Source organism: Melopsittacus undulatus, chromosome 7 (assembly GCF_012275295.1).
Source record: "Melopsittacus undulatus isolate bMelUnd1 chromosome 7, bMelUnd1.mat.Z, whole genome shotgun sequence".
NCBI classification, from domain to species: domain Eukaryota; kingdom Metazoa; phylum Chordata; class Aves; order Psittaciformes; family Psittaculidae; genus Melopsittacus; species Melopsittacus undulatus.
In genome coordinates, this window is record NC_047533.1 from 18,875,261 (window position 1) to 18,893,425 (window position 18,165).

The 18,165-nt window shown below is 38.3% G+C and overlaps 1 protein-coding gene across 1 annotated transcript in view; it reads right to left on the reverse strand.

The window, feature by feature from the left end:
* Positions 1-295: 295 nt before the first annotated feature.
* The window catches only part of DHX15 (DEAH-box helicase 15), a 48,302-nt gene continuing 30,432 nt past the window's right edge, over positions 296-18,165 (reverse strand). Inside the window, exons 7-14 of the mRNA XM_005142881.3 lie at positions 17,638-17,724; positions 15,329-15,478; positions 15,079-15,187; positions 13,772-13,963; positions 10,445-10,567; positions 8,256-8,446; positions 2,080-2,249; positions 296-874 (exon numbers count right to left, since the gene is read on the reverse strand). Coding sequence (XP_005142938.1) covers positions 757-874; positions 2,080-2,249; positions 8,256-8,446; positions 10,445-10,567; positions 13,772-13,963; positions 15,079-15,187; positions 15,329-15,478; positions 17,638-17,724 — 1,140 coding nt within the window. The 3' untranslated portion in view covers positions 296-756. The remainder of the gene's footprint in view (positions 875-2,079; positions 2,250-8,255; positions 8,447-10,444; positions 10,568-13,771; positions 13,964-15,078; positions 15,188-15,328; positions 15,479-17,637; positions 17,725-18,165) is intronic.

The window sequence follows — 18,165 nt, forward strand, 5'->3', positions numbered from 1 at the left end:
CACAACTACAGCTCTGTCCAAGAAAGATCTAGTATGTTGGAAGAAAGCAGTCTCCAGAAACATCTGCATGCATCTCATCTTTAAACCAACTTCCTACGTAACTTAAGCAGGTCTGCCAGGGGTCAACGCTGCACACACTGTATCCAAGTCATCATAACCTGCTGCTGGAGCACCTGGACTTTCAATGCTGAAATCCTTAACTACTGCCATGTCAGTAAAGCAGCAGTTCCACGGGGCACTACCTATTTCCTCACCTTCTCACCTTCTGATCAAAGCAACAGAAATACTGACATAGTGTGGCACCAAATTAGTATAAATAGACTTTATTGAAGTCAGTACCTTCGTACTGAGGCCGAAGATTGTGTCTACATAAGCACAAGTTGTAACATTTCACAACTTCTAAAAGGAATGTCAACAATTACAACGATCATGCATACCATGGTCGATAATCACATTTTTTAGAAGCATTTTCAACCATTTCTAAAGAAATGCTTGTAACATTGTTATATATAGAACTACTTTCAATAAACTGCAAAACATTGATTAGCTTTTCCAGTATGAGCTACAGTGTCAACACAAAAGGGAGGCATAAATGTTTAATTTATGAAATCAGAATGGAATATTTACTGTAAAGAAAAATTAAAAAGCTTTCAAATAAAGGCCATTATTGAACCAAAGTGAAGAGCACAACTTGAACTTTGAATCCTTTCGTCTCTTAAAGCTGTCCTCTGAGTAACTTCAGTTCAAAGCATAAATTCAGTACTGTGAGTATTCCTTGGACTGAAGTTTGGCAATGATGCGATCCAACTGTCTCTTTGCTTCGCATTGTGGAAAATTGCTCATGTCATAATATTGTGGGGCAATTTTCACCAGCCTGTCAAGAAAGCAAAAGTTTGTTACTAATACTCAAACTTTAAGATGCATCCTACAGAAACTCTGCAGCTGAGGGAAACAATTATCCTTCATTTTCAGCCCATCTGTGATGCTAAGATCAATGAAAGTTTCACACACATTTACATCTCAGTCCCATCCTGTGCCAGCACCGGAGGCTAAGGCAAGAAAGCGTGCACAAGTATATCCTCCTCACAAGAATGCTTTCCTCCTCACAAGAAGCTCCTCCTCAGCCACGTGTCCCTCACAGGCCTCACTGCTGTCTCAGTATGTGTCACAGCAGCTCCTGCAGTCAGAGCTGCCGCTTCATGTAGAAGCCCACAGGAAACAGAGCCTACCTCAATACCGATTTGTGCATGCGCACAAAGTTGAACATTAACTGGTTTAAGCTTAAAAACACAACCAAGGCCATAGGACCCTGCCTTTAGGCTATGCAGTGCTTCCCAAGAAAATGATTTCTGAGGAAGGATTAAAATCTTTTCCATTCAAATACTGCAGGCTGTATATGCGCTGTTTTATGACTTACAAATTTATGAACTCCTTCTGCACAACAGCACAGTTTCAACAACTGAAGAGCCTCACATGTCCCCAAAGCTTGTAACTTGGCAGTTTAAGTACAACCTTAAAGACAAGCAAGACAATTCAGATCTTTGCTTGTCTGCAGATCAGGCCTCTTAACTTCCTCAGTAGACACTCTATTGACAAATAAATATTAGGACAAGGCAGGTTGTACCTCTTCCTTCATGTTTTAAGAAAGCACTGAATCCTGCTCAGATCCTTCTGGAAAAATTTTAAGATATCTACCGCAAAAAGAGGACCTCAACCCTGAGAACAGAGGCATCTAAGGGTATCTCTTAAGTAAACAAGTGGGTTCTAGGACATCTCCCCAAACCTAGCGCCTCCAAGCAGCTCCTTCCTAGCAGGAGTACCACAGTCACTGGATTTAAGGCAAGCATTTTCCTGAGCACTGCACAGAGGTCAGTTTCACACACAACTCCCACAAACAGGAACAAGTATCCACAAAGAAAACCTTTAATCATCTGCAAGAGCTCAAGTCCACACCCTCATTGTTCCCATGACTGTTCTCTAATATTAGCTTCAGGAGAAGTGAAAGGAATTGCCTCAATTTAGAAAAGAAAACCAAGAGCTTTACAGTAAGTCACGACTGTTTTAAGACTTCTGGCTTACCATTCTGGCTTGATGTCTGTACATGTCCGGATGTAATTCTTTGTTGTAAGGACAAACTCATTGTAGAGCACCCATTCTGGTTTATGATCAAGAACAGTGGAGGGATGTAACTGCACCACCTGGTTGTCTTTCACTGTTAAGTAATGCCCCGTCCGTTCCAAATGTGCCACCTAGGGACAAACATTCTTCCATTACCATAGGCAATTTTTAAGTGAAGTGATTTCAAGCTGACTCTCAAGTGTTCTACACACAACACACTATCCCAACTTTCAAATCTCATCTAAATTTGGCACATTACTTGACCACTTCAACCATTCAGGCTTTTTTATAGACACAATCAAGATGCCAGATGTTTCTGCTAACTGCCATGGTTAAGTGTATACTCTAATACACAATTCAAGCAACATACAAAAATAGTTACCACCTGAAGAGAAGAATCACTATTAGAACAACAGCAAAGCAAAGAGAAGATCAAAAGGGAGTATCTATTGGACAGGTTTGCAACATCCCACAAAGTCAACTGTGGTCCACTACAGACACTACAAGCATTTGACCACAGCAGCTACCATGGGACTGGAAAGCCACAACACTGTATTCTCAAGTTCTTATTAGTGCAGTGTTTCAGTATTAATTCTACTGATGCATGTATTGTTCTGTAAATCCTCTCACAGTGGCCTGAAAAACATCAGTCCAGCAGGAATGGAAAGTTTGGCATGTCAGAAATAAGAGCAGCCTCGTTACAGCATGAGGTTCAGAACTGGAAAATGTAGGTTCAGCAACACACTTCTGCTGTGACCTTGGTGAAAATCAATTAACCTCTCTCTGACTAAGCTGCTTGCTCTGTGAAAGGGAATAATGCCTCCCTCACTGAGATGCTCTGATACCTAGCTCATTAAGATTTGTGGGGAAGGAGACAGCTATCCTTAGAAGGATATCCTCTGTAAGAACAGTTAATCTAACAGAACAGGTAACCAGAATTAACCTTTTGATACTGGCAATTCAAGATGACCTCAGTACTTATTTCATTACATATATATATACACACATATACACAAATACCATAAAAAGATTAAGCAGGATGGACAATGGGTGAAAGATGTTGAAACACATTTTTTATTAGGTCATGGTTAGCTGCTTTCCTTTAATGTAGGCTGTGTACTTCCTTGTTCTCCTAATTCCTTGCTGTATCTCACCTTTTTCTAGTAGATTAAAACCCCAAGACTTCTAAAGCAATAGCTACCTCAAATTTTAAAGTCAGAGTATCTCCTTAGTAACACATTGAGTGTGTTTCCCTTTTATATTTTATGCCATTAATATCCAGAACATGTTTTAGGAGCGGAAAAAAGTATTTCAATGGTCTGCAAAGCTTTTCACCCAAGATCTTAGCAATAGTGCTGTTACCTTACTTGAAGTCCAGGGAGTCAACAGAGGCTCTTTTCAATGGAGATTAACAGCGCTCTGTAACCATTTAGGCTTAATTTCATCCAATTTGACCCAAAACTTGCGAAATTAAGTAGCAGTATAGCTGCAAACCAGACTAGATAAGACATTAATCTGCCACAGAACAATTCATTTATTTAGGTTTCATTCTAGAAAATAGCTCGCTGTTAAATTTAAACCTACACAATCTACCTTTAGCACCTCAGTCTCACTCAGATGTATTAAGACAGTGAGGTCTTACTGACTAGTTTTCCCAAATACATATGATTACTATCATTATAAATGACATGGAAAAAGAAAAGAGCTGTATTTCTAATTTATTTTGTGTAATTCTGAACTAAGGAAAAAACATTCAGAACTAACTAACTAACTAAGCATACTCACATAAAAAAAATGCTGCAGAGAAGTACAGTTGACTCTTAATTTCGAGGGAAGGACAGCAACTGGAATAACCCCAATTAAGAAAAATATGTTTCCTTAGAATACAGATATGAGGGATAAGTCTCTTTTAAGTGGTTACATACTACTGTGACTTATTTATATCTTGAGCTAACACTGAGCTACAGTACTTACCCTATTTAGATTCTATAAAGTACTGTTGTGAGCATACAGATTGGTGAAGAGTTTCAGGCCCAGCAATGACAGCTGCATCATGAAACATGCAGAATGACACTACAGCTGCACCACAGGCCATGATGCTCCAGCAGTCAGCTACTGCATCCTCCTGCTCCCTCCTGGCCAGAGCTGTTCCTGCACAGCTGACTGAGCACCAGCTCTGCCGCTTCTCTAACTGGGGAAGTGGCTTGCCAGATCACAAAGCTACAAGAATTTAGGGCTCAGGCAAGCAGCAAGGTTGATGTAAGGGAATGAACAACGACCCATAGGAGGCAGCATATGCACCTACACTCCTGAACCCCAATGCCTGTAAATGTACTACTGATGGTTGGGCCAGATGTCCTCTAGAGGTCACTTCCAACCCGAACCAATCCTTCGATGATGATTCTGTGACGTTTTTCAGAGCATAAAAATCATGAGCTTCCATAGAACCTGCAGCATCTTACAAACAGGCTAATTTTTCAATGAGCAGTGGTAGTAAGCAAAATACACGCCTAAACCCTGGAATCATCAAGGAGTCCATCATGTATTAGTACAACACATTTGTGAATTATTCTACCTGAATGAGGAATGGGGCTGTAATTGGAGAGAAAAGCTATTAACACTATTGACTACTACGAGGAACTACACAAATACAACTCTCAAAGGATCATAAGGAGCCAAGCCAGCCCAGGCTGTTCTACAGACTAAAAAAAGCCACCTGCTGATCACTTAGAAACCATTACAAGGCAGTTACCAATATGACAAATCCCCATGGGAACAGTGGCCACCATAGGAAAACATTTTAGTTCACGTTCTCCTAACAGAGGCTTCAGGGATGTCATAATTTCATCAAGAATAGCACACCCTCCTCTGAAATTTTAAGCATGCTCATGGTTACGTATTCTCCATCACGTCACTGAACCTAGAGAGCCCGACCAGGGGTCTTTAATCAAATACTGTCAATCCAAATGCATTCAAAAGTGCAAAAGCAGGAAGAGTATTGCCAGATCCAACTTTTTTTAGATTTAAGGCTACAGATTTTGGCATGCTGGTCTTGACAGCTTACAGAAATTATTGTATCTTGTCTTTTTGAAACAAGAATGGTAGCATGCACCAAAGGAGCACTGTCAATTGCTTGGATTTCTGCTTGCACAGCATGCGATAGTGTCTCTGAAACTATTAAAAATTTAAACCATTCTTCTATATTCATAAAGCTCAAATGAATGCCATTAATTGCACTGGTGACCACCTTCATGTAATGGCTTTATTACCTTTCTATTGTTGTAGGAGCCTGATTACATAAAGACTTCAAAATATATACCATTCTACAAACAGAACAGTACCAAAGACAGAACAGCAGTAAGAATGAGATCGTAAGAGTACTGACATCTAAATTCCTGTACAGCACCACACCACTGAAATTCATCCTCTCTAATGACCCTGATATATTCTGTGATTCCAAGCCATGTTTTCCAAAAAAGGTTCCAGCTTTGATTTGAAGACACCACAGGACTTTGATCAATCTTTAAAATCTAACTTAAATTTCCAACTATATAGTCTTGTTCTGCCTTCAGTACTAGAGCAGAAATAAAACAACAAAAGCTTAAGAAAACCAGCAATATCAAACTCAAAAAATCACTAGAATGAAGATGACCCATCTTTAAGTTACTCTGGCATTTGCTTGCCTTTTCAAATTCAATTGTAACAATTTCTTTTGCTTAGTCTTTTCCACACTTATTTCAGCTACACGTTTATTAATGCTTTAGAAATTATAAGCTTAGTTTTCCTACCTCTGTTGAGCAATTAATCATCTACATCACTAGTTCTTGAGTTTTGTTGCCAAATTACAGATATGTTACAGTTGTACGATTTTCCAATCCCTCCCCTTGAAGGCAGGATATATCTAGCACTTAAGTATTCAGAAGATGGCATTTCTGTGGTGTACTTTTAAATGAGCAGATTCTACAAATATTATTCCTGCTGTTTTACATATTTTGCATATGCTGATGCACAACAGAAATAGTTACTGAAAAAAGTCAGTAAGCATTTTTCATAACAAAAACTAGAAGAAACCAGGGACACAAGAATTCTATAAGACACTTAACTTGTTGTTAGCACCTATCCTTCCAGAAGTTTTTCTGCATGCAGAATTGTTGGTGATTTTAACTTATTTTACTGCTCCTTCTGCTTGTCTGAGGATTTACTGGAATTCAAGTTTGTATTTAAATATAAAGGGTAAAGAGATGATGCATCATCACCAGAAATTCCACATTTATCAGTCACTGACACACAACTGAAGGCAAATTTACAGTACTCAACACCAATTACATAATTTGCACTATATTTTAATAGTTAATGTAGACCCTGACATCAACCATAGGTCCCGATTACTACAGGAATTTCTACAGTAAGATTTGGTGACTCTTTTTAGGACACAGAGGTCATTACCAAAGTATAAAACAATGAGAACTACTTCAGAACAAGGGCCGCTACTGGTTTTACCACTCCATTTAAAGCTTAAGAAGCTTGAAGAAACAACTTCTGCCACGTGCTGCCCATAGACTATACTTATTATATTATATACTTATTTTATATATATAATATATATTTACAGGGCACGCACACACTTTGCAAGTGCTCAGACTTGGTACTCTACTCACACTCTGTACTAAGAGAACAAAGAACAATGTATGAATTTCCTTACAGAGCTTTCTGAACATGGGCCCCAAATGGCAGAGCCAGAATACCTGCTTATAGAGAGTAGAATGTGCACACAGACTGCATTTTTAAGTACTTCAACAGCTGGTAAACATCACTTTTAAGTATATATATTTTAAGTTTTCTACTGGAAGTTATTCAAAACAACATGGAATTCATGAGAGAGCTCAGTCAAGGTCAAACAGGTAGCACACTGTCATGGAGGTTAAAGAGTCAAAGAAGAAAACAAAATAAAATGGTCTCAAACACATCAAAGGATAAAAGAAACTGTTGAAATGGCTTCCACTCCAAATGCCTTCAACAGGTTTGTGATAGCTATCCCCTGATTCAGCTCAAAAAGACAATGAGGGTGAGAGGGTCAGCAGACAACCTGTTGGCCATAGAAGCCAAGGAGACTTCTGAAAGAGCTTTCATTTTCATCCATGTGAGCCTATATTTTTGTTGTGAATAGAGTAGTAAAGTAAGATCTTTACCTCCTGAGCAGCAGAGACTAGAGTGTCTTTGAAAAGATTTACAGAATTAAAGGTGCAGGGGGACTGTGTGCTAAGGCATCCCAAGAAAGATGAAGAAAACAAGTGCTGAAAGCAAGGACTGAACACAGTGACTCCCATTAAAGTTTCTGTATTCCTGGATGTGCTAAAGCCAGCAAAGGGACTCTTCTAGCCCCAGGGATAAACACTGAACAGAAAAATCACAGCATTAAGGGACAATGACACCAAAACATTCCACCAAAACACAAAGCAAACAAAAAAGGCAACACCAAACCAAAACACAAGAAACACCACCCAAAGAAAAACCTCAGCCTGCATTCCAGCTTGGAGACATGTTTAACATGAAATGCAAAGCAACCAGGCAACAAGCAGTGAAGACTGGCTTCCATACATCCTGGTTCAACAGGTAAGAGAGTTACAAACAATGAGTTACATACATCTTGAGAGTACAGACCTGCTCTAATACTTGTGACTTACATACTTTTAAAGTGAAATATAAATATGGAAAAGTGTCACAAAGAAAATACTCTCCTTCTACAAGGACTACATATAATTAATATTTACATACATTTCCCCTACTTGTATCTGATTACAAATAATTTTAAAACTATATTTCTGCAGTTACTTTGAAATGCTGTATTAAGTTCCTTCCCCAGTTATTAACAAGTTAGTAGCCAACTCCTGATTAGTCATGTCAGAAATAGTGTTTTGGTATGAGGAACACAGCCTAAAACTTCTCTACCACGTAAGATTTGCCTAAAGAATGTACTACTGGAGCAAAAACTAAGTAATCCAACAAAGACTAAGATGCAACAGAGTCATATATAATTTAATTAACGTCCATAAAGTTTTGATAAATTCTAATAACCATCTTAACATTAAAAGCCACCTAAACACCGAGCTATGTTCCTTGCAAGGATGCATACATACCTGCATGAAATACCCAGTAACTAATGCCTTTCTTATGTTGATGTAATAGTCTCGGCTGGTAAAGTCTGTACTTCTACGAGGCAAATTAAATCTATCCATGATTCGTGACAGCTGTTGGCGTACATTGTCTGCAGACATCAGGGACCTGTAGTTAATGAAGTTGTCGTAACACCACTGAACCGACTCATGATCTGCAACATTAAAACACGTGAATCAAAAATTAGTATTCCATCCAATTAGAGCAAGTAAGTAAAACAACAACTGATCAATCAGTCACATGATTCAGAAAAAAAATATCCACAAGCTTTCATATATGACAAGAGTTCTTGGTCTCTTAAGTCATTTTCTTGCACTATAGGTAAAACTTGCCCAAATTGTTTTCTAGTCAGGCAGCATGTGGTCAGGACAAAGTAGCTCCCCCTGTCCGTTCCCCCCCCCAATACACACCCAATCACTGATGTTTGGCTGAAATATCCCCACCAGTAAATGTAAAAATCACACCCACAACTACAGAAATCATTTTCCCAATCAGCCCTGTAAAATGTAACTGAGATTCAGGAACACTGCACCATCTTTAACTGAAGCGTGCAATGGCCACAAGAAGATTGTACACAATTACACTGCATTTGAGAAAATAAACCCTCCTTAAACCCAAGCGCATGTGTAACACCAAGAAACCCCATTCTCCCTACCAATTGCTGCTTTTGAAGAGACGCTCTTCTAAATTTTTGTCACTTTGTAATCCAACAAAAACAGTGTTAACACAACTTAAAGTATCTCTTGTACAGAGACTATTATTAACTCACACTGAAAAGGTTTCACAATAAGGAATATGTTTAAGTTCTTTTTGTGCTTTACATTACGGAATATATTTAAAATTAAGTATGAATGCTGAAGTTCTTGTACACCAGCCAGCAGAATCACAGCTGAAGTACCACTGCATTTGCACCATTTGAACTGTGCATGTTAGATGATCTGTAACTGGTTTATATTGTTCTAAACAGTAGCAGCATTTTCTCTTCTGATCCTGAATCCCAGAAATCCTACTCAATTTCACAGTGAAACTGAACAAAAGATTATTCTCCAAATAATTCCATCCCTCAGGAATCTGAGCATGAGAGCAGTGGCTTCCAGAAATATCTCCCCCCACAAAACACATTCACAAGACATACTAGATCCTGTTCACTAAAAAGCTAATAAACACAAGCAAAGGTGCCTCCAACTCCCAGTTGTTTAGTATAAGTTTCTCAGCTATTGTTTCAAACAACTGTGAATACTTTTAACTTTTTCTCTGAAAATAGATTTATTTAGAATTACCACATAAAGTGGTAGATTATTTCAATGCAAAATTTCTACATCAAAGCTGCAGCAGAAAGTGATACCCAGTTTGGTTTCTTTTTACTCAGGATAAGATTGTTGCTTTTCTGTTGCTTACACATAAATGCAAATGGAGCACTCAAGTTAACCTGATTGGCAGTCAAGAGTAATCTTTTTCCTTACCACCAGGGTAAGTCATTGTTAAAAAAGCATACCACTTATGTAGCCATTTTTCCTAGCTTCCCCCTCTTAATTCCCATCTTTTTCAAGCTGCTAAAATATAGTGCTGAGGAGGACCACATATTTTCCCTAAAAGCCTTACACAGAAATGAGGAAAATGAAAAAATTTGTCATAGGGCTTCAAAGATACTACTTGTTGATGCATCACCCATCTGCCTCTCAATCCATCCCAAGGCCTTATTACAGAATTTCTAGCTATATTAAAAAGGCTTTGGTTCTATAAGCATATTCTTCAAATTCACTGTATTTTCTGCTCTGCTCTCCCTGAAAATTAAGCAATTAAGCAGATTTTGGTATAATTAATGTCAGATAACAAACTTCCAATATTTCTTAATTATAGGCACGTTTACTTCCTTCTGTCCAAGGTTACCCAGTGCTGATTTAGAAGTCTGGCTTGCCTCCACACTCATCAGTTTATTACATGATTATCTTGGCTAGTTTTTTGGGTTTGCTTCCATCCCAAAGACAAGGGGCACTTAACTTTTACATACTCAAAACGAAAAAGTATTTAAGATCACAACAGAATGGCTTGGAAAACAAGCCAACACCTCTCATCTGTCCCTGGAACCCAAAACAAAAGCTGGCAGCACAAACTATTTAAAATGATTTTGCTAAAGCAGGTGCACACTTACTTTGTTTGAAAGCATGGTAGACATTCAGCAACGTCAAATGATCTCCATCTATGTGGGCAAACCTCATCTTGGCTTCATCTGCTGCTTTCTTTGCTTCCGTGGGGCGAACAAAACACTGTGGGACTAAACAAGGTTGGTATGGGCCCAACACAAACGCCCATATCGATGAGTCACGCATTCACAGATAGAGGAACAAGGCCTAGCTAGGTCAGTTCACAGAGCATAGGGCAGGGCAGGATGGCCTCCAACTGCATCTTGGACTGTTTACTACCATGATTTGGTACATCAACACCTAACCACATCTGTAAGACAAGAGGGTTTCAAAGCTACAGAGTACCTGATTATTTAAATAGAACTATATGTAGGCATCAAAATCTCTAGTCTGAAGGCCATCAAGGTGGTCTATGTATACTGGAAAGCTAAACAGATCTTGGCTCAAGACCCAGTGCTGATAGCTCTACCAGGAGTTAGTAGCCCATGTAACCAAATGCTTTAATTGCAACTGCTTTCTCAGAAAGCCTCTAAGGACAGAGTGAAGAAAATAGTTCTGAAACTGTACTGCACTAGTACAGTCTAAACAAACATGAGATTTATCAGAAGTCTGCTACCAGACAGAACACAGCAGTAAAGTCAAGCCCTCTTCCCCAGATGGTATTGTTATCAGCACTGGTATGCAGAAACATGTGAATGAATGCATTAATAAGTCTAAAGGTTGTGATGGTAGCGGTAGTGGTGGAAGGTTAAACTGTCCTTTGGCACTACTTGAAACAAAAACAAAACACCCCCGCAATGTGATGAGCTTTCTCCATCATTATACTCTTACGTAAGTCTGACTCAGTCTGACTTGAATCCAAAAAAATGTGTTTTAAAGTTCCCTTTCCAAATACAGACTACCAGAGGCCACAAATAGTATTGCAGCCAGCTTAATTCATTGTCTGTCATTCTTATAGGTTTGTAATACTAAGAGGTAAGTATGAGAGCCTCACTTTAGACATCTACAGTAGAAAACAAAATCAGTTTGGTTTTAAAGTAGATGTAATTCTTAATTTCAGTTAAATTAAGATGCTAAAAATCCTTTATCCTTTTCCAGCTGCTTGGGACTACATCAGTCTCCTCAGAACTAAAGTCCACCAATCTCATGAGAACACCTTTTAGCACCTCATCGGGTGCTAACAGATGAGGACCTTTTTGTGGGGAGTTAGTTTTACTTTATTCTTAAATTCCTATTAAAAGCCTCCAAACACTGTATTTCAGAAATATGCTGAGTTGAATACTGGATGGAACTTGAGGAAAATAGACACTGCAACACTGAATCACATGGTAACAAATCAAGACTAACACACTAAAGAAAATGTAAATGCAGGTGCAAAATAAACACCTTATGTTTTGAGCCCTGCATGTGAAAGCAGAGAAAATATAAAGCATATTTTAATTTCAAACTCAGACTAGTAAAAGGAAATTCAAAATTACTCTGGCTTAACTCACTGCTTTGAGTAAGTAATAGCACTTTCTACCCCACAGCAACACACCACAACTCTTACAAAATGAAGTACGACCTTTTAATCTGCCTATTTATTCAATCTATCCTCTGCTCTCTTCTGGTACCTAGTTTTTCCATTCAGTCCACACTATTAATACATGGATTGCTAGTAGAGCCTGACAATCTTTATGGGGACTTAAGACACCATAAAATGCAGTTATGCCACTGGTTTAAAAAAGAAAAGAAAAAAAAAAGTGGGTTTTGGCTATTTTGAGGGTTTTTTTGCTAAGAGCAGAGCTAGATTACAACCCACACATTACCCACCTTCAATCCTTCCAATCCTCCCACGCCCCACCCAAAAAAAAAGAAAAAAATCAAAAAGGCCTTATTTATCATAGGATGGTTTGGTCTGGAAGGAACCTTAGGATCATCTTGGTCCAGCCCCTTCCACTAGACCAGGTTGCTCAAAGCTCCATTCAACCTGACCTTGAATGCTGATAGGGAAGAGGCAGCCACAGCTTCTCTGGGCAACCTGTGCCTCTGCACCCTCACAGTAAAGAATTTTTTCATTCTATAATCTATGACATTTATTGTGCCTTAAAACGACAACAACAACAAAAAAAAAGTATCATGGCCTGGGAAATAGAAAGTAAATAGAAAAAGGACTAAGACAAATCAGTTTAAGACCACAGACAAAAATACTAGGCTCACTGTTCTGTAGTAGAGCTTGGGGGAAGAGGGAAAGGGAAGACAAAGACAGGCACCAACCTACCACCACCTCCGCAATTAAGCCTACCATTTAATTAAAATAATTACGATGATTCTGCCCTGCCCATCTGCTCTGAGTCTGAACAATCATAACTCTGCAACAAACATTTTAGCTCGTGCTTAAAAACTTTCATATTAACACAGTGTAAGGCTAAACTGGAGCAACAGATTTTACATTTAGCCAAAACGTATTTTTTAATCTACTCAACCAAGTTAAACATGTAAGCAGCACACCTGCACTGTGCAGAGCCTGCTAAAATTGCACACCCAAAAGACAAAAGAGTAATTGTAAGAAATCCCCATTTTCGTAACAGGCTAAATATTGCTGCTTGTCCTATGACAGCTAACTATAAAATTAAGTCAGTTTTACATAACTGGGAAATTAAATACTCTGCTTGCTTGATAATATTTCTCTCTCATCAAGCTCTCTCAAGCAGCACCTCTGCTTTGATGCAGTGCTATTCACAGAAAGCAGCAGCAAAGTACAACTGTGCACATAAATTAATTCTTATAAATATATAACCTCCCCCAAAGTTTTTCTTCCCTACAAAATTGACTGTTCTTCAGCTTTACCACTTAATGACTGAAAGAATGTATCATCATTTCATGTACGACCTTATGGTTTAATATAAATTACACTGTAATAGTTTTGGAAATACTGGGATTTATCAAAGTGCAGAAGAATGCACAATACAAAAACAGATTTCACCACCTTAAAAACAGTGGTTGAGCTGACATTCCTGGTCCTGACTATGAGCCTGAAGAGAAATCTCTGTTCCACTAGCCTGATTTCCACCCCCCCATCAACTTATATATATACACACACTTTTACCTGAAGTTCAGAGCAAACTACTTGACTATTTTATTGTTAATATGTTAATTTCTTAACATTACTATTCATTAGCTTCAAGGTCTCTATGTAAGCCCATAATGATTGACTAAACACCTGTATGTGTTTAAAAGACATTTCTAATTTTACTAGAAATATGTATATTATTTATGGTTTTGATGTGGCAAACTCAAATTTTCCCCAAACTGAAGATTTATATTTTGTTTAGTATCTCTTTCTCTGCTATTACCTGACAACATGGCAGTAATAGATAGGACCTCATTAGAACAGTTGTAGTCACAACTTGCAATAACCATTTTAGCCAGTTGTGGGTCCAATGGAAATTCAGCCATCATGGATCCCAACTCAGTCAAGTCTCCATCATCATTTAAAGCAGCCAGGTAATTCAAAAGCTCCAAGGCTCTCATCAGAGTTTCAGGAGCTGAAAGAAAAAAAATATTCAGGTAGGCACATTAATCAAACTGCTCTGAATACCTAAATAAGTAAAAAGTGAGGAAGCACAGACTATTATAAACCATCTTATTTTTCATTCAACTGACTTCCAAACACACAATTGGTAGCAAATTGAGTTATATACATCCAGACACGGGTGGGTGGGTGGGTGTCACTTGTTTAGAAGAGCTCTTAACTAGATCAGAAGGTTTGAATATTTGAAGAATACTGCTTTTCAAAAACTCAGACAGCAGTGGAATTGTAAAATATTCACTATCACAGTAATATCACAACCTTCCACCAAGTACTGATGCACTTTCCCCTGTTCCATACAAAATAGATGGATACAGTTCTAAAATCTTATCCATGTTCACTTTAGATATCTATAGTCCTTCACAGATCTAAGCCTGAATCCCTCATAGTGAGTGTATATCACACCCTCAAAAAAACAGAAGGAAAACCAAAATGCTTTCCTGCTAAGATACCATACATGCTGCACAGCACAAAGGATTTAACTGTTCCATACGGCCATTTAAAAGCCTACAGATTATAAATTATATTTTCGTTTTAGGGGGAAAAGCAACCAACTTTAATGTACTTAAATATGGCTGATCTACATTTTTAATTAGCAAAATAACCCAGTTAAAAATGTATGAACATTTAACACTATTAAAAGGGAGACACACATTAACTTTATAGTTTGGATAAAAACATGTATTCAGCTTTAAAAATACTAGCCTATTTACATACAGTTGTTAACTGATGCACAATTAGAATGTGTAATCAAGGTTGTAAGTAAAACACCTAATCAAATTACAGATTTTCTAATGCCCATAATTTTGTCTTATCCTCTGCAGGTAAGGGATACTCAGTAGATTACTCAGTTCCACTCAAAACCATTATGCAGACAGAAATGTAAGTTGGCTTTGATAACACACATATCGCTAGATTTTAGGATAAACAAGACATTCGCTGCAGATTAAAAAGTGAAAAAAAACCCCCACCAAAACACATTATATGATGCTATTAGATAAAATATTCACCAAAATAAGGATTTCAGAAGTTAAAGCATAACAGTAGGCAAGATGAAACAGAAACAGATACCTGGGGGATCCATAAAATCAAAGTGCACCAAATCATCTATGCCAAGCTTCTTGAGCTGCAGTACTACAGATCCTAAGTTAGACCTCAAAATTTCAGGGTATGTGTTGTCCTGTGGTAGGGAGAGGAAAAGAAAGGAAATTCAGAACACTTGTTATTTTAAACTACACAAGTGTTCACATTCTGATTTGGTTTGGTAGCAAGGCACTAGGCTACCTGTATTGATAAGGAGTTCTTATATATGCATTCTTACCTGCATTTCAGTTTTGTAAGCCTTCTCTGTATACAGCCTGAAGCACTTGCCTGGCCTAGTACGACCAGCACGGCCAGCTCGCTGCTGAGCAGAAGCTTTACTAATTGCAGTCACCAAGAGAGACTCCACTCTGATCCGAGGATTGTACACCTGTTTGAAAGTGCAATCAGAACAGGAAAGAAGGATGAAGAATGAACACTGCTCACAGATGAGACAACTATCTAAAAAAATTAAGTGCTTTAAACTTATTTTCAAACAGCTTCTGACTAGGAAATCACAAGCTGTATGTATGTGAAAGAAGAAAAAATTGGCTACAAGAGCCTCTGGATCAGTGACAAAGAGCTTCGAATACAACTGCCTCAAGAACAGCATTTATTTTGTGTTCATTTCTTAACAACTCCTGCCAGCCTTTTTGCCCTCCTTACATGTGTGTATTTTTAGATAAGATTTTTGTGGCAGAAAGAACGTGTCCGATTTGTTCTGTAGAACGCTAAACACATTCTTGATGCTCAAATAATTCCATGGGGAAAAATAAAAACTGTTTTGATAAAAATTATAACATTGAATAACCATGGTCTAGAGGTCAGAAAAAAATCTAACATTAAGGCTAAATGCAACTGTAAAACTCAGACTGATGACAAAGCAAGGCTGTATTTCAAGGGTACTTGCAGACCGTCACAGTTCAAGAAATATGCTAGAATTTACTGTAAAATTTCCACTGCAGTCATACATAAACGGCAGCCTTGCCAGCGCAATAGGCTCATGGAAAAGAACACACTACAAAAACAAAATCAGTAGTCAGCTAGCTGTTTCAGTTGAAGATGTTCTTTGGGCCATGTTTTAACACCCTCATTGTGGGAATAGGTATAAAACATGTACAACAAGTTCATTTCTTATTACAGAAGGTATTCTGTATAACTGTGTGCAGTTTTGGTGTCCTCAGTGTAGTAAGGCCATGGTGCTGTTGGATTGAGTCCAGAGGAGGGCCACAAGGATGATAACAGGGCTGAAGCACCTCCCAGTATGAAGAGAGGCTGAGAAAGTTGGGGCTCTTCAGTCTGAAGAAGGCTGCATGGAGACCTCATAGCAACCTTGCAGTATCTCCCTGCCCATGGCAGGGGCTTGGAACTAGGTCATCTTAAGGTCCTTTCCAACCCAAACTATTCTATGATTCTATACGAAGGAGGCCTACAAGGGTGATGGAAAGAGACTCTTCATCAGGGACCGCAGCAACAGGACAATGGGTAATGGGTTAAAACTTAAACAGGGGAAGTTTAGATTGGATATAAAGAAGTTCTCTACTGTGAGGGTGGTGAGGCACTGGAACAGCTTGCCCAGAGAAGTTGTAAACGCTCCATCCCTGGCAGTGCTGAAGGCCAGGCTGGACAGAGCCCTGGGCGATGTGGTTTAGTGTGAGGTGTCCCTGCCCATGGCAGAGGGGTTGGAACTAGATGATCTTAAGGTCCTTTCCAACCCAAACCATTCTAAGATTCTTTCAGTATAAGAACTACTCGTGGGGGAAAAAAAACAAACCAAACCTCAGCCTAAATGGCACCTGAAACTTGTGTATGAAGAGGCACTGGCTGTACTTACATTCTGCCATATCTCCCAATTTGCTAAAGTTTAAAAGGCTGACAGTGTATGTGAGTATTAAAAGGAAAGTGGAGGAAACTAAGTTATAACAACAGCTGTAATTTGGGAAAAAAAGCTAAACTAATTTTATCCCTTAGTTACTGCACTGTCTGCAGGCAAGCTACATCAGTTCCTCTGAACATCCCATGATGTTCCAAGCAGCACAAGTTCAATGACAATCTTCAGGGCTACAACAGTACAAGATAAATACTGACAAGAAACGATACTGCCCTAAGTATTACTTCTCTCTTTTCATTTTAGTGCTGGAGTTTTATACACTAACGCAACTGAAAAGAAGTTGTGGCTCCTAGCACCATTTTTATTTACTTTCATACAACTTCTCGGTTTTACTTGAGCATTCTCAAACACAGACATATGGTACAAAACCACCCCCTCTAAAGAATCTCGGTAGCCCATATTCCAGTTTCAATATTCTTGTATTTAAGTTTATTTTCTTTAAATAAAATTCATCTGCACAGCACAGGTTTGGACTGCTCTAGATAACTAAAGTTTGCAGACAAAGTGCAAGCCTAGCATGAGTTAAAAACTGAACAAAACCCAAACCAACCTAGGTCAAGACTTCAATTGGGAAAAACCCTGTAAGTGTTAAGAAAGGGAAGAGGAAACCAGACACTAGATTCATACCTACAATAAAGAGGATATTAAACAATGCTTACCTTCTGTTTTGCAAAGCCAGGATCAATCACAAACACCACACCATCTATTGTTAACGATGTCTCAGCAATATTAGTGGACACAACAACCTGCAGAAAAATTGAAATAGTAAGGAAATAGCTTTGTCCTGAAGATTAAGAGCTCTGAACCTGTCTCACATCAAGGATTTTCAGCAAACTTTCCTTCACTTTATCAATAATGTGTGTTGGAATAGTGATTTTTGTAATTAAAACATTTGCTCTTCTGTTTCTTTTTTCCTTAAAATTAACACTGATCTCCGATACAAAATGACAAGTTACACAAATCCCTTTAACATCCTCTGGTAATCCCATCTTTTTACCTTTTCTTTACAAGCCTGAACAGGAAAACAAGTTAAATAACATAAAATCAAAGGTTACACAACTGTACCAGCACAGCATGTTCTTTTACTTTGTTTGGAATAAAGCGGTTATCAACACATTCCATCTAAAGTCCCAAGCAATATTATTTCATATCAACTTTGGTGTATTTTTTTAAATTACTAGATATTC